Raw genomic sequence first — 18,209 nt, 5'->3', positions numbered from 1 at the left:
AAATATAGGAAAAGAAATGAGCAATATAGAAAAGGAAGAATGATGTATGAAAAAACAAATTTTGATAAAATAAGAGAATTCTTTCAAAAGGAAAACTGGGAAGAAATATACAAAGAAGAAACAACAGTGGAAGAGAAATGGAATATTTTGACAAAAATTTACAAAAAAGGAGTGGAAAAGTATGTCCCAAGACAAAAACAAGAAAAAGAATATGTAAAATGCTGGTACAACAAAAGTTGTAGGGAGCTAAAAGACAAAAGAGACAAAGCCTGGACCAGATGGAAAAAAGACAGAAGACCTGAAAAATGGAAAATATATACCAGTTATAGAAATGAATATGTACAAACGTGCAGAGAGGAAAAGAGAAAATATGAAAAAGATATCATAGAAAAGTGTAAAGATCAACCAAAACTATTCTACTGATTTGTAAACAATAAACTGAAAAACAAACAAGACTTGGAGAAATTAAGACAGGAGGGAGTTGAATACACTGAGGAAATAGAAATGGCGGAAATTATGAACAAACATTTTAAATCAGTGTTTACAAGGGAGAACATACAACCTGAAGAGAACGAATGGAAAGAGAAAGTCCCCCCTATGAAAGAAATAGAAGTAACAAAGAATGAAATATTAACACACTTGAGTAATCTTGATGTCAGAAAATCGCATGGACCAGATGATATAGCAAACTGGATTCTGAAAGAATGCAGGAATGAACTGGCAGACAAAATACATAACATACTAAACAGTTCCTTGAAAGAAGGAAAAGTTCCAGAAGATTGGAAAAAAGCAAATATAGTACCTATATATAAAGGAGGAAATAAAGAAGAACCTACAAACTATAGACCAGTCTCTCTAACAAGTACAATAGCAAAAATTTGTGAAAGAATTATCAAAAGTAGATGGGTAAAATATTTAGAAAACAAAAACAAAGTGTTAAATCCAAGGCAATTTGGATTCAGACAAGGACGATCATGCGTCACCAATTTAACATGTTTCTATTCAAGGCTAATAGATATAATACAAGAAAGAGATGGATGGGCGGACTGTGCATTTCTAGACCTAAAGAAAGCTTTTGACAAAGTACCACATAAGAAGTTGCTTAAGAAATTAGAAACTCAAGGAAGAATACAGGGAAAACTACTAAATTGGATGGAAGACTTTTTGCAAGAAATAAAAATGAGAGTAGTGATAAGAAATCAGCACTCAAAATGGGATGAAGTAATAAGCGGTGTTCCGCAGGGAACAGTACTGGCCCCAATAATGTTTGCTATATATATTAATGATATGGATGAAGGAATAGAAAGCTATATGAGCTTCTTTGCAGATGATGCAAAACTACTGAAAAGAGTGGAAACTGAAGAAGATTGTGAATCACTACAGAGAGATCTAAATATAGTACAGGAATGGAGTAGGAAGTGGGAGATGGAGTTCAATACAAAAAAGTGTAGTATAATGGAATTTGGAAAAAGCAAAAACAGAATAACAGGAGCATATAAATTGGGAGAAGAAGGAATAAAAAAAGTAGAAAATGAGAAGGACCTGGGAGTCATTGTTATGAATAATATGTCACCTGAGAAACATATAAATAAGATTTTTGGAGAAACTTATAATCTAATAAGAACAATCAAAGTTGCATTTACATACCTGGGTGAAGAAATGGTGAAGAAAATCCTAATCACCCTGATAAGACCAAGATTGGAATATGCAGCAACGATATGGTCACCAAGTACAAAAAAATGTATAAAAAAAATTTGAAAGAATACAAAGAGCAATTACAAAACTGGCACCAACGCTCTCAAAACTATCATATGAAGAGAGACTAGCAAAACTTGAACTACAGACACTTGAGCAAAGAAGAGAGAGAGGAGATTTGATAGCTATTTACAGAATCATGAAAGGCATCGAAATTACTGATAGAGAGAATCTGATAAAATGTGATAACAGAAATACAAGAGGACACGGAAAGAAAATAAAAAAAGATAGCTATAGAAGAGACTTGAAAAAGAACAGCTTTCCTCACAGAGTAATAAACAGTTGGAACAAATTAGATGAGAGAGTGGTGTGTGCAAAAACAATACATGAATTTAAAAATAGTTTAGATAAAATGAGATATGAAGACGGGACCCCACGAGCATAGCTCCCCTTCCCGTAAAATACAACTAGGTAAATACACACACACTTCAACGAACGGACAGCTTAGAAGACGTTCTGAAGAAAAAGTGAAATTTCGTGGATCCCAAAGCAAAGGAAGTACCTATTGTATTTACAGGGTGGGGGAAATTGCTCGTGGTGTAGTGGGAAAGTGAAGAAAAAGGAGAAGGGGAGGGATTACTGAGGAAAATGGAAGGAAATGAGGAAGGGGAGGACTTGACCCAGGCAGGCAGGCAACATGTAAACAAAAGGGGTCCTGACCAGCTGAGTGACGATGAAAGGTCTAACAAAAATGTAAAGATTAGAAACATAGATACGAGTAGCACAGTGGAAGGTGAGAATAATAATTTCCATGGATTTAATGAGGGGGGGGGGCGGATACCAACCTCCCCCAACTAGCAAGACTCGAAGAAAAACTTGAACAAATGACTGAACATTGGGAGAGTAGATTTGATAGAATTTCAAAAATGGCTGAAAGGGTTGAAAGATTAGAAACACTAGAGAAAGCAAACAATAACTTAACTAAGGAAGTAGAAGAACTAAAAAGACAGTTAAAAGAAGTAAAAGAGGAGAATGAAGAATTAAAGAGGAATAATAAAGAAAACAAAGAGGCCATAGCTAAAGGAGCTATGAGTTGGAAGACAACCCAAGAAGACAATAAAGTGGCATTCACTGACATAATTAAACAGCAAATGAAAGAACAAACTGAAGACTCAATTATTAAAGTGATAAAACAGAAGGAGAATATAGTAAGAGATTTAGCAGGTAAAAAGAAATGTATAATTATATTAGGAATGGAAGAGAAACACAACCCAGATAGAACCACAAGAATCAAGGAGGAAAATGAAAAGGTAAGCCAATTACTAGAATCAGTTCAGGAAGATGAGCCAGAAATAATGAAACAAATAGAAGAGAAATTCAGACTTGGGAGATATAGTACAGACAAGACCAGACCAATTAAGATTAAATTCAGGTCACAAACGACGGCAGAGAATATCTTATCCAAAACAGGGAAACTAGCAACAAGTGAATAATATAAAAAGGTATGGATAAAAAGGGAAATGAATAAAGAGGAAAGAGAGCAGGAAATAAGGAAAAGACATGAAGCTAAGAGAAAAAACGAGACCAGAACGGAGACAGAAAAACAAGAATTCTACTAGAGAGTAGTGAATATGAAATTGAAGAAATGAAGCATAACAGAGAGAAACACAAAAGAAACAGAGAATACAATGGAAATAACAGAAAGTTAAAAGTATCCTACACAAATATAGATGGATTAATAACAGGATTGAATGAACTGAACAAATATCTGAAAGAAAGAGATCCGGACATAATGGGAATTGTTGAAACAAAATTAAAAGGCCCACTACCACCCAACAGCATAGGACACAATACATATAATCATTGGATTAGAAACAGAGAGATAAAACAAAGGGGTGGAGTTATGTTCCTGACTAAGAAGGATATAAGCGTGAAGAATGTCACATATGGGAACAATACAGTAGAGATGATTATGATAGAAGTAGAAGATAGAGATAAGAAGAGCAGAAAATTTGTAATAAACTACATGCCCCCAAAAACAGCCTCATGAGAAGAGAATGAACATAAAAGCATGTTAGAAGACACAAGAATAACACTAAACAAGATAATGGAAGATGGAGGAAGAATAGTTATGATGGGCGACTATAATTGCAAAGAAATATGCTGGGAAGAGATGACCGTAAAGGGTGGAGAAGACTCATGGGGAAGTGTTCTACTTGAGATGATTACTGACCACACAATGACACAATGGATTCAAGAGAACACCAGGTATAGAAATGAAGAAGAACCATCGAGACTAGACCTAATATTCACATCAGAACCTGAAATAGTGGAAAAGATAGAATACCAGGCACCAATAAGCAAAAGTGACCACATATTGATAGAACTAGAACTAAATGAGAAAAAATACATAAAAAGAAATGAACAATATAGAAAAGGAAGATTGATGTATGAAAAAGCAAATTTTGATAAAATAAGAGAATTCTTTCAAAATGAAAACTGGGAAAGAATACACAAAGAAGATACAACAGTAGAAGAGAAATGGAATATTTTGACAAAAATCTATAAAAAGGGAGTAGAAAAGTATGTCCCAAGACAAAAACAGGAAAAAGAATATATAAAGTGCTGGTACAATAAAAGTTGTAGGAAGATAAAAGACAAAAGAGACAAAGCTTGGGCTAAATGGAAGAAAAACAAAAAACCAGAAAAATGGAAAATATATACTTGTTATAGAAATGAATATGTACAAGCGTGCAGAGAGGAAAAGAGAAAATATGAAAAAGATGTCATAGAAAAATGTAAAGATCAACCAAAACTATTCTACAGATTTGTAAACAACAAACTGAAAAACAAACAAGATTTGGAGAAATTAAGACAAGGAGGAATTGAATACACAGAGGAAATTGAAATGGTGGAAATTATGAATAAACATTTTAAATCTGTGTTTACAAGGGAGAACATACAACCTGAAGAGATTGAATGGAAAGAGAAAGTCCCCCCTATGAAAGAAATAGAAGTAACAAAGAATGAAATATTGAAACACTTGAGTAATCTTGATGTCAGAAAATCGCATGGACCAGATGAAATAGCAAACTGGATTTTGAAAGAATGCAGGAATGAACTGGCAGACATAATACATAGCATAATAAACAGTTCCTTGAAAGAAGGTAAAGTTCCAGAAGATTGGAAAAAAGCAAATATAGTACCTATATATAAAGGGGGAAATAAAGAAGAACCTAACAACTATAGGCCAGTCTCTCTAACAAGTACAATAGCAAAAATTTGTGAAAGAATTGTCAAAAATAGATGGGTAAAATATTTAGAAAAAATGTGCTAAATCCAAGACAATTTGGATTCAGACAAGGACGATCATGCGTCACCAATTTAATATGTTTCTATTCAAGGCTAATAGATATAATACAAGAAAGAGATGGATGGGCTGATTGCGCATTTCTAGACCTAAAAAAAAGCTTTTGACAAAGTACCACATAAGAAGTTGCTTAAGAAATTAGAAACTGAAGGAGGAATACAGGGCAAACTACTAAATTGGATGGAAGACTTTTTGCAAGAAAGAAAAATGAGAGTAGTGATAAGAGACCAACACTCAAACTGGGATGAAGTAATAAGCGGTGTTCCACAAGGAACGGTTCTGGCCCCAATAATGTTTGCTATATATATATTAATGATATGGATGAAGGAATTGAAAGCTATATGAGCTTCTTTGCAGATGATGCAAAACTATTGAAAAAAGTGAACACGGAAGAAGATTGTGAATCACTACAGAGAGATCTAAACAAAGTACAGGAATGGAGTAGGAAGTGGGAGATGGAGTTCAATACAAAGAAGTGTAGTATAATGGAATTTGGAAAAAGCAAAAACAGAATAACAGGAGCATATGAATTAGGAGAAGAAGGGATAAAAAAAGTAGAATATGAGAAGGACCTGGGAGTCATTGTTATGAATGATATGTCACCTGAGAAACATATAAATAAGATTTTTGGAGAAACTTATAATTTAATAAGAACAATCAAAGTTGCATTTACATATCTGGATGAAGAAATGGTGAAAAAAATTCTAATCACCCTGATAAGACCAAGATTGGAATATGCAGCAACGATATGGTCACCAAGTGCAAAAAAATGTATAAAAAAAACTTGAAAGAATACAAGGAGCAATTACAAAATTGGCACCTACACTCACAAAACTATCATATGAAGAGAGACTAGCAAAACTTGAACTACAGACACTAGAGCAAAGAAGAGAGAGAGGAGATTTGATAACTATTTACAGAATCATGAAAGGCATAGAAATTACTGATAGAGAGAATCTGATAAAATGGGATGATAGAAATACAAGAGGACATGGAAAGAAAATCAAAAAGGACAGCTATAGAAGAGACCTGAAAAAGAACAGCTTTCCTCACAGAGTAATAGACAATTGGAACAAGTTAGATGAGAAAGTGGTGTGTGCAAAAACAATACATGAATTTAAAAATAGTTTAGATAAAATGAGATATGAAAACGGGACACCACGAGCATAGCTCCCCTTCCCGTAAAATACAACTAGGTAAATACATGCAGCACTTGGTTCACTACAAATAGGCTCAGAATAGCCCAAACCAAACCCACAGCCACACTTCTCACCAACTGGACAGCAGAACACAAATACATACAACACCTCTTTATCAAGAATACCCTCATACCACACACACCCCCAAGATTCTTGGCATAACATACAATTCATCCATGTCATTCAAACAACACATCACAAACATAAAGACAAAATGCACACTTAGACTTAATGCACTCAAGTCAATTGCAGGAACAACATTTGGACAAAACAAAAAACTATCACTGCAGTATACAATGTATAAGCTCATTTATGAGTTATGCAAGTCTCACATGGGCCCCTAATCTCACTAAAACACACAACAGCACTCTACAGCCCCATAATATCTTTGAGACACACCTCAACACCCTTCAGATCATACAAACAAAATACTAAACGCTATTACAAGCTGCATAAATACAGCACCTACAAAACTACACCACGAAAGAAAAGTCCTCAAAATCAAGGATGACCTTGACATGAGAGGCACACAAACACTTGCTGCAGCCTCCATAAACACAGCACACCCACTACACTACATAGCAGAACACCCACACACACCAAAACAATACTCAAATCAGCGAGAAAACAAATACACAGGAGCAACGAGCGATTTCGCTCGGGAAAGTTCCAATGTCGCTCTCGCAAATCCAATAGCAGGAGCGATCTCCCAGAAAAAAATCGCTCCCGTAGCAAGATTCAACGTTTTTCATGCATTATCTATCATTTGGTAATCCCTGAATCCCATAACCATTGATGAAAGGATCAGAGCAAACACAATTTACTCGTGATCAATCATTGCATTATCATTCGATATCATAAAAGCAACGCATCAATCAACTTTAATTTGTTGATGTACATACGTATGTGTATGCGGTATAGTTGCTAGAGTTCAATCGCTTAACTAGCCTAGCTTCGTATCAGCTGCATGCGCGCTTATACTAGTACATGTTGACAAGACTTTACACGAGTATCGTGCTACATTCTACCAGTATGTGAATGGTAAACTTAAAACCAAACAGGAACTAGTGAAACTACGCCAAGGAAATAAAGAATACACAGAAGAATTAGAGATGGCCAAAATCATGAACAACCACTTTAAATCTGTCTTCACCAGAGAGAAAATACAAAACTGGGATGCAGATAATAACATTCTCCCCACATGAGTGAATTTACAGCATCACAAAAAGAAATATCAGAACATCTATCAAAACTGGACGTCAGAAAATCACATGGCCTGGATGGAATTGCAAATTGGATTTTAAAAGAATGCAAAGAAGAGCTAACGGACAAAATACACATCATGATAAATAGCTCACTCAAGGAAGGAAAGATACCTAATGACTGGAAAAATGCTAACATTGTACCAATATATAAAGGAGGAAACAAGGAAGAACCCACCAACTATAGGCCAGTATCACTAACAAGCACTATAGCCAAAATTTGTGAGAAAATCATCAAGAATAGATGGGTAAATCATCTGGAAGATAACAACATATTAAACCCAAGACAATTCAGGTTCAGACAAGGTAGATTGTGCACCACAAACTTGATATGCTTCTACTCAAGACTAATAGACATAGTGCAAGAAAGAAACGGATGGGCTGATTGTGCATTCCTAGACTTGCAAAAAGCATTTGATAAAGTACCACACAGAAAACTACTAAAAAAACTGGAACACATAGGAGGAATACAAGGGAACCTACTAAAATGGATGGAGGACTTCCTGACTGGTAGAAAGATGAGAGTAGTGCTCAGAGAAAAATATTCAGATTGGAAAGAGGTGATCAGTGGAGTACCGCAAGGATCTGTACTGGCACCAATAATGTTTGCTATCTATATGAATGATATGGACGAGGGCGTGAACTGTTACATGAGCTTCTTTGCTGATGACACCAAACTGTTAAGGAAGGTAGAAACTGATAAGGACTGTGAAGCACTGCAAGAAGATCTGAATAGGGTATGGAATTGGAGTCAGAAATGGGAAGTGGATTTTAATACTAAGAAGTGTAGCATAATGGAGTTTGGAAAAAGCAAAAACAGAATATCAAGAAAATATACAATTGGAACCAAAGAAGTAAAGAAAGTAGGATCCGAAAAAGACTTGGGAGTAATTATCACAAACGACTTGTCCTATGACATACAGATTAACAAAATTGTCGGGGAGACTTACAACTTGCTAAGATCAATAAAAGTGGCATTTGCTTACTTGGATGAAGACATGATAAAAAAAAATTTGGTTACATTGATAGGGCCTAGACTAGAGTATGTGGCGACATTGTGGTCCCCCAGTACCAAAAAGAACATAAAGAAAATAGAAAGAATCCAAAGAGCAGCTACAAAAATGGCACCTGCACTTGCAAACCTATCGGCTAAACTGGAGCTACTGACACTGGAGCAAAGAAGAGAGAGAGGAGACCTACAGACCATCTACAGAATCATGAAAGGCACAGAGATACTTGATAGAGAAGAATTACTAAACTGGGACAAGAGAAACACAAGAGGACATGGAAAGAAATTAAAAAAACATAGCTATAGAAGAGAACTGAAAAAAAAAACAGTTTTCCACATAGAGTTTTGGACACTTGGAACAAACTGGATAATGAAATAGTATGCGCAAAAACCATTCACAAGTTTAAAAGCAAACTAGACACTGAGAGATACAATGGCGGGACAACACGAGCATAGCTCCCCTTCCTGCAAAATACAACTAGGTAAATACATAATGTCATTAGTTGCGAATTGCATGGTGCCTGTATGCAGGGAAGTTCATTGGTTGCATGCAGCTAGCTGCCCAATCAACGTGCTGACTACATGTACAATGCACCATTGACTAAATAACAGTAACTGGATTGAATCATCAAAAATTCAAAGTGCAAGAGTTAAAGAGTGAGTAAAACTGATTAAGAAAGCTAGTGTAAGCTGAGCATTGAGAATGAGAAGTTGAGAACTACATGCTAATGGATTAATCAAATAATCATATAAACAGGTTTAACCTATTAGGTTGCTATAACTAGATTAATATCAAGTAATAAAAATTACATAGTGACCTTGTATTGCTACCATAGAAGACCTGCATAGTACTATGCAGAACAGCAGAAAGTCAGAAACTAATTTTATTCTACAAAACTCTGCAAGTGGATCTTAACTTCACAATCAAACTCAGTAATTTGCATCATATTGAAATCCATTAACAAATTTGACATGTTTGTATCAATACATTACAATAATAACCTGTAAATTTGCATGTATATTATTCTTCCCCCACCCATCTCCTTCCCCCCCAAAATTAAAGGCTGATTTGTTTTATAAAAAAAAAAATTATTTTTCATGCACATGAGTAATGAGTTAGCCTTCCAATAGTTTGAAGGAAATCGAACCTGCAAAAACATGGCTCTGGAAGTATCAAAAATGGCTCTGGTAATTAAAAAAATGGCTCTGGTGAAATTAAAGAAAAAATGAAAAATTGCTCTGGAAAATAAAAAAGTATTTTTTCCCCTGACTCAAATACATATATCACACACAAATACTCTCTTCTCTTTCTCTATAACCACCACACATCAGCATCCAGAAACATATCCATAATCATATTGCTCACTGTTCCATCAACAAACTGAGAGACAGTACATTACTGCATGCCAGACCCCCTGATATTCATCCCTCTGAATACTCTCCCCCTGAAAGGACAGAGCCCCACTGGCCAGATTATGGCGTGGCCACCATCCAGAACTTCGAAGCTACCAGAAGAGGCTGGATGACCACATCACAGATAACTGTCCAACATGCAACACTTCACCCTATATTTATACAGCACACAATGGAAGACTGCATTGTACACAGTCATGCATGCCAACAACACAATATATACTCTATATGGGATTTGTGAAAAAAAAACATTCCCCAGCCATGGTGTTCCTTAGTGAGATAACTCTGCTCAGCCAGTCTAGGGAACAACAACATCAATAATACAGTAGAATGTCGATTAAAATGAGGTAGGTCCTTGAAACTTTGTTTTATAGAAATTTTGCACTGAAACAAAATGTTGCTCTTATGGAAAGGTGCATGAAGCTGAGGTCTGAGGATGGGAAGCACCATGTATGCCTAAGGCAATCACACCCAGCTAATCTAGAATTAACAAAATAAAAACTATGTTGGTACTAACTAAAATTATGGGACATGAAAATGCATCTTTGCATACAAATGTGCAAATCTGCATATTACCAACTGATTGATTGTATGTCCAAATGTCCACATGGTGGATGCCTAATAGGAATCCAAGATGATTGGTATGGATTAATACATAAAGTTCACGCACAAAAAAACAATGTGTAAATTTCAATTCACTTAAAATCACAATGATTCACTTTGTATTTCTTTACATTGGTACCATTTTGAATTGCTTAGTGTGAAATTGTTCTAATGTACTGGAAATGATAAAATAACCTCATTCTTTCCATACCCTGAACTGACAAGGTTTAAGAGGAAAACATACTTACTGCAAAGATAATTTTTAGATGTATGCGTACAAGGTGGCAGCGTAATTACTACTCTGGAATCTTGCCATGGTTGTTCTCCCTCACAATTGAAAACATGTAAGTTTGATTTTAATTTTTTTGTACCACGAAGAGGCTGCCTGCCATCTGAAACTAAAGCTAATTTTAAGTCTTACTAATAACTGTTACTAACATTATGTTAGCATTCTATGGTGAAAAAAATGTAATGTCAGTTACCGTTTTTTAATTGTCTGTGGTTCCACTTAGTTATACTATTACCAGAGTAGCACATTAGTACCAGCTCATTACTCTGTCCATTATAACCATTGTGCACAAAAGTTGTGCCATTGTTCACTGAAAAAAAAAAAAATAATAATTATAATAAGAGACTTTACATAATGAATGAGGTATGATAAGACACAAACCCCTTAGAATGGTGAGAAGTTTTCTTTTACATTAAATTTATCTGGTATCAGCCAGAATAAATCACAAGAATCCAATCCAAAATTTATGTTTATGTGTAGCTATGCCTAAAAATAATAACTGTTACCTCGAGTTTCACTGAGTGGAAAACCTGCAGCCCCACAGTGGCTGGTAAAAATCCCTGGGCCCTCCCACAGATCTCTGTGGGAAAAATCTCTGGACTGTTGTCTGTGTTGTGTTGGTGTGAGATTGTTTCTATGTCACCAGTTGAAATTGGTAGGAGGAGAACAGTCACTAGTTGTAAGCACTTTTAAAAAGTTGGTGTTTAAGAGAGAGAGAGAGAGAGAGCCTGGGCCAGTCCAGGGACTAAATGTCATCCCTTCAGGGCTGCATATCCTGATGGAGGTTAGCAGTGAAGATGTTTTGAAAATGGGCAGCTTTGATGTACATTCAAACCTCGGTTTTCGAACATAATTCATTCCAAAAATCTATTCTAAAACCAAATTGTTAAAAAACTGAACCATATTTCCCCATTACAGAAAATGTAAAAGAGATTAATTCATTCCCAATTAACACCAGATGAATGCATATTTACCTAATTACACTTTATATATCATATGATAAATAAAATATTTAAGTGTAAATCAAACAAAAAGATAACAGAAGTAAATTTAATGACAAAGCAACACTGTACAGTTATTATGAAATGTATGTAATGTACCCTTTTGGCTGCGATGTGATGGCACAGGTGGATGGAGATGAGGGAGGGAAAGGGTCAAGTTATTGCTTGGAAGGGGAATCCCCTTCCATAAAAACTTCTGGTGAATCTTATTTGGGTGTTTCTTCTCTTCTCTTTGGCTCAGGTAAATCTTTCTCTTGCATTTCTTTCCTTTTTTCTTTCACTGAAAACCTTTCCAATGTTTGTTGTTTTAGCCTGCACTGTAAAAAATTTCTGAAATGTGACATGATATTATCATTGAAAAGATTTACTGCTGTATGTGCTACCATGGTGTCTTGGTGGTATTTTTCTACAAAATTTTGAACATCACCCCATTTAGCACAAATTTCTTTGATTAAAGAACTTGGTATCTTAAATTCTTTCCTCCTCAGAAGAAGACTGTTCCTCAGCCAATTTCTTTTGTTGTTCACAAGCTCTTCTGTGGTAAGCTCAGTATTGTGGTCTTCCACGAGTTCTTCAATATCTTCACTGTCGACCTCCAACCCCATACTTTTTCCCCTGGAAACAATCTCTTCAACAATAGCATTGTCCTCAACAGCAGCAGCAGATCCAGCAGTTTCAAACCCCTCAAAGTCTCTCTCTGGTACACAGCCTGGCCAAATGATCAACCATGCTGAATTCATGGCTCTAGTACTCACTTGGTTCCATGCCAACTTTATCACTTCTTTATTCTTGAGAATAGTGTAAATTATGGACTTTGCTATACCGTACTGCACAGCAAGATCAGTTACATGAACACCATTTTCATGTTTTGCAATAATTTCTTTCTTCTTCGATTGTTTTTTTCACAACTTTTCTTTTTCCTTGACCATTATAACTTTTTGCTTTCTTTGGAGCCATGATTGAGGGCTAGTGTAGGAAAAATAAATGCCAAATACAATAAAATTGATAGCAAAAGCACAGCACAGCACAACTATTCAGCTCAGCGGTCAACAGAGAAATGTTTATGTTTCATCAGCGGTCAAGTGTCAGGGTCATTCGAGAACCAAATTTTTTTTAAAAAAAACAGTGGTATTTCCAGCTCAAATATTTTGTTCGAAAACCGATTTGTTTGAGTTCAGAGATGTTCGAGAACCGAGGTTTGACTGTACATCATGCAAGACCACCACAAGTAGGTACCCATCATGAGTCCCAGGCCATCCCTATTTATCTAGTTGTATTTACCTAGTTGTATCTTACGGGAAGGGGAGCTACACTCATGGTGTACTGCCTTTGTATCTTGCAGTATCTAGCTTGCTCTTAAATTTGTGTGTTTTTTTTGCACACACTATTCTTTTGTCCAGTTTGTTCCAAGTGTCCACCACTTTATGTGGAAAAGTGTTCTTCTTCAGATGTCTTCTATAACTATCTTTTTTGAGTTTCTTTCCATGTCCTCTTGTATTTCTCTTGTCCCAATTTAACAAGTCCTCTCTATTGAGTATTTCTGTGCCCTTCATGATTCTATAGATGGTCAGTAGGTTGCCTCTTTATATTCTTTTTGGTACTGGGTGACCATAATATCACTGCATATTCCAGTCTAGGCCATATGAGTGTCACTAATATTTTAATTTTTCTACACCAAAATAGGTAAGTTATAGGATTCTCCAACAATTTTGTTTATTTGTTTATCAGAGGATAAGTCATTTGAGATAATCACTCCCAGATCTTTTTCAGATCCCACTTTACCTCCTTAGTTCCAATTTTATATCGTCCTGATATTCTTACTTTTTCTGAACTCCATTATGCTACACTTCTTAATATTGAAGTCCACTTCCCATTTCTGACTCCATTTCCAAACCCTATTCATGTCTCCCTGTAGTGATTCACAATCTGTTTCGGTTTTTACTTTCCTTAACAATTTGCCATCATCTGCAAAGAAACTCATGTAACATTCCACATCATCATCCATGTCATTCACATAAATAGCAAACATTATTGGATCCAATACAGATCCTTGTGGAACTCCACTAATCACCTCCTTCCAACCTGAATATTTTTCTCTGAGTACTACTGTACTCCCATCTTTCTACAATTCAGGAAGTCCTCCATCCAGTTTAGTAGGTTGCCTCCTATGTTTTCCTTTTTTTTTTTTTTTTAATAATTTTTTTGTGTAGTACTTTGTTGAAGGCTTTTTATAAGTATAAGAAAGCACAATCAGCCTATCCATCCCTTTCTTGTATTATATCTAATAGTCTTGAGTAAAAACAGATTAGATTTGTTGTACATGATCTTCACTGTCTGAACCCAAATTGTCTTGGGTTTATTGTATTATTATCTTCCAGGTGTTTTACCCATCTATTCTTGATCATTTTCTCACAGATTTTGGCTACAGTGCTTGCTAGTGAAACTGGTCTTTAATTAGTTGGTCCTTCCTTGTTTCCTCCTTTATATATTTGTACAATATTGGCATTTTTCCAGTCTTTTTGGTATTTTTCTTTCTTTAAGTGAGAAACTTATTTTGTTATATACTTTGTCCATTAGTTCTTCTTTTCATTCTTCCAGTATCCAGTTTGCAATTCCGTCCGGGCTGTGCGATTTCCTAACATCAAGGTTTGTTAATTGTTCCATTATTTCTTTTTGTATTTACCTAGTTGTATCATACGGGAAGGGGAGCTATGCTCTTCGTGACCCATTTTTGTATCTCGCAAGATCAAGTTTGTTCTTAAATTATTGTATTGTGTTTGCACACACTATTTTTTCATCCAGTTTGTTCCATATATCTATCACTCTGTGTGGGAAGCTGTTCTTTTTCAGGTCTCTTCTGTAGTTACCCTTTTTGAGTTTCATTGCATGTCCTCTTGTTTTTCCTCTGTCCCACTTTAATAAGTACTACCAATCAAGGCATTCTTTTCTTTTCTTTTCATAATTCTGTAGATGGTTAGTAGGTCCCCTCGTTCTCTTTGTTCTAGGGTCAACAATTCCAGTTCGGCCAGTCTTTGTTCATATATCAGGTTGGAAAGTGTTGGGGCCATCTTTGTCATTGCTCTTTGTATTCTTTCTGATTTTTTTATATTCTTTTTTGTACTGGGTGACCATATCAGGGCTGCATATTCCAGTTTTGGCCTTATCAGTGTTTATAATATTTTCTTAATCATTTCCTTATCCAGGTATTTAAAGGCCACCTTTATTGATCTCAACAAATTGTATGATACTCTGACTTTTATTTATATGTTTATCTGGTGACATGTCTTTGGTGATGATTACTCCTAGGTCCCTTTCAGAATCTACTTTCTTTACTTCTTTTCCGTCAATTTTATACTGTCCTGATATTCTCTTTTTGCTTTTCCCAAATTCAATTATACTGCACTTCTTGATGTTGAATTCTACTTCCCATCTCTTGCTCCACTCTGAGACTTTGTTATTATTTCGCTCATGGGGGCAAACACACTTTGTTTCCTTTGTCCCAATACCATACCTTCTCTTTAGTGAAAACTGATTTGAAGTGATTATTCGTGACATCAGCCATTTCTAGATCTTCTGTATATTCTATATTTCCTTGGCACAGTTTCACCATTTCCTGTTTATTTTTAAGTTTACCATTCCATATCTGTAGAATAGTTTGGGTTGCTCTTTGCATTTTTCTATGATGTCTTTTTCCTAGTTCCTTATGTAAAAGGCTGGTAGATAAAGGTAGATAAGTAAGGTAGATAGAGGGGTATGTGGCAAAAAATCTTATTTTATGTGTCATTTGTTTTGAAAACATAAGCAGCGAAGGAGCTGCATAATCTTGCTCACCATTTAAAGTTTACAAACAACCGCTAGGGTACAGATTTTAATGCTGATGTGATAATATGTAAACTAAGCCATTTCTGCCTTCGATATCGAGATTGCTTGTGTAAGCAGTATTGCTTAAGTTGTAACAGTCTGATTGGAGAAGGGTGGAGGAGGAGAAAAAAATTATTGGTACATGGGAGAAAAGTCACCCCCTTGGGGGAGGCATTTATTTGTAAAAGTAAAGATTATTGGATGGATAAGGTAGTGATGTTGGAGCGGAAGTGACTTAGTGAGTGGATTGAGGATCCCAGGCGGGAAGTCCCTTAGTGTAAATTAACAGCCAAGTGTAATATTCGAGATGAAATGAAGAAAAAATTTTACCCAGTTTAATTCGCCCCATCCAGAAACATTACTAACTTGCTACAGAAGATTTGGTGAAGGAAAGTGAATGAGGAAATATAGTACCATAGAAGCGAACAGTGAACAGAATTAAACCAGTAATTATGGAGAGACAAAGGAACTGACTGAAAGTGATGGGGTGAAAGTAGCGGCAGAGGTGGGATAAGAAAATGACAGCAGCTACAGGACGAATTGAGTGAATAAATCATGCTTCCAAAACTACAAGGCTGGTGAGTGCATCAACTACTACAAGACTACGGCTACAGTGCATGCAACCACAACCACGCATTGCACAACCACAACTGCAACCACAACCATGCAGTGCACAACCACAACCACGCGTATGCTGATTATGAGATACAGCGAGCTATGAGGAGCAAGGGGATGAGCTACAACTACTACAGTTGAAAGCAACCACATGAAAAGTAGAAAATTTGCTCCCAAAAACACAGTCCTGGACAGAAAGCGATCATTCCAAACTGTTGGAAGATACTAAATATGAAATGACTGATTTACTGAAGGAGAGAGTGAATGGTTAGAGGTAAAGGTGGGACTTCATCAGGGATGTGTTATGTTGCATTGCCCTGGCTGTACAATTTATACACGGATAGGATGGTGCAAGAGGTAAATGTAAGGGTAGTGCGTCAGGGATTGAAGATGGTTAAAAAAAATGGAGAAAAGTGGGAGATAAGCCAGCTGTTGTTTGCTGATGACACTGCATGTAGCAAGATCAGAGGAGGGATTGAGGAGGTTAGTGACAGAATATGGGAAGGTGTGTGAAAGAAGGAAACTGAAGATAGATATGGGTAAAAGTAAGGTGATGAGATGTACAAGGGGTGAAAGTGGCAGCAGACTGGAAGTGAGCATTAAGGGAGACTGGAGGAAGTAGATAGTTTTAGATACTTGGATTCGAATATGGCAGGAAAGGGAAGAATGGAGGTGGAGGTAGAATGTAGATTGAGAGAAGCAAGTAAATGCCTTGGATCAAAAAGTGTAACGAGAAAAAGACATTTGGGAATGGATGCTAAGAGGAGATAGTATGAAGGAGTGATTGTGCTGACAGCACTGTATGAGGCAGAAACATGAAACATAAGAGAGGAGGAATTTGAATGTATTTTCCTAGTTGTATTTACCTCGTATTTTACAGGAAGAGAGCTATGCTCGTGGTGACCCGCTTTTGTATCTTTCAGCATCCAGTTTGATCTGAAATTCTTGTATATTTGCAATCACAGTTTCTTCATTCAGTTTTTTCCAAATATTTATCACTCTGTGTGGGAAGCTATTCTTTTTCAGATCTCTTCTATAACTATCCTTTTTAAGTTTCTTTTCATGTCCTCTGGTTTTTCTCTTATCCTCTATCAAGGACTTCCAACCCTTTCATAATTCTGCATATGGTTAGCAGGTCTCCTCTTTCTCTTCTTTGTTCCATTTTGTCCACTGTTTCAGGCTCAGATGTGAATATTAATTCCAGTCTTGACAGTTCTTCATTGTTTCTCTATCTAGGGTTTTCTTTCACCCATTGAGTCAATGTGCATTCAATGATCATATCCAGTAGAGTGTTGCCCCAGAGTTCCTCTCCACCTTTTACTGTCATTTCTTCCCAACATATTTCCTTTGAGTTATAGTCACCTATAATTACTATATTTCCTTCTTTCATGAATTCATTTAATGTATTTGTTGTGTCTTCCAGTAGTTTGGAATTATCAATGTCAGTCCAAGCCTGTGTTTTTGGGGGCACATATACTACTATAAATTTTCTACTTTTCATATTTCTATTTTCAACTTTAATCACAATCAATTCTACATTATTTTTTCCTTCTGTTATCTTTGTCACATATAAATATTTTTTAGTCAAGAACATGATTCCTCCACCCTGCTTTTCCATTCCATTTTTTGTCCATTGGTTATATACACTTTGTGCTATGGTATTTAATGGTAGTGGACCTTTTAATTTTCTTTCACAATTCCCATTATGTCAGGTTTCTCTGTTAACAGATAGTCATTTATCTTTTTTAGTCCAGAAATCATTCTATGTTTGTGCATATTATTTTCAATTTCTTCCTTTCTTCTCTTGTTTTTCATGTTTCCTTTTTTCATGTACCATTTTCTCAGCCTCAGGTCCAGTACCCTCCAAAAAAAACTCATTCTTTTCAGTCTCA

General features: G+C 35.9%; 1 protein-coding gene across 5 annotated transcripts in view; it reads right to left on the bottom strand.

The window, feature by feature from the left end:
- Window positions 1-18,209, bottom strand: part of LOC143040605 (uncharacterized) — a 535,837-nt gene that overhangs the window by 391,634 nt on the left and 125,994 nt on the right. For 4 of the 5 annotated variants that reach the window (XM_076211732.1, XM_076211736.1, XM_076211735.1 and 1 more), the window contains exons 7-8: window positions 11,034-11,150; window positions 10,800-10,955 (exon numbers count right to left, since the gene is read on the bottom strand). In XM_076211732.1, coding sequence (XP_076067847.1) covers window positions 10,800-10,955; window positions 11,034-11,150 — 273 coding nt within the window. The remainder of the gene's footprint in view (window positions 1-10,799; window positions 10,956-11,033; window positions 11,151-18,209) is intronic. The other variant, XM_076211734.1, reaches the window with a different exon arrangement.

This window comes from Oratosquilla oratoria, chromosome 29 (genome assembly GCF_046742065.1).
Source record: "Oratosquilla oratoria isolate Oo_2021 chromosome 29, ASM4674206v1, whole genome shotgun sequence".
NCBI classification, from domain to species: Eukaryota; Metazoa; Arthropoda; class Malacostraca; order Stomatopoda; family Squillidae; genus Oratosquilla; species Oratosquilla oratoria.
The sequence above is the reverse complement of the archived record's forward strand: the minus strand, read 5'-3'. Positions and strand labels throughout refer to the sequence as shown.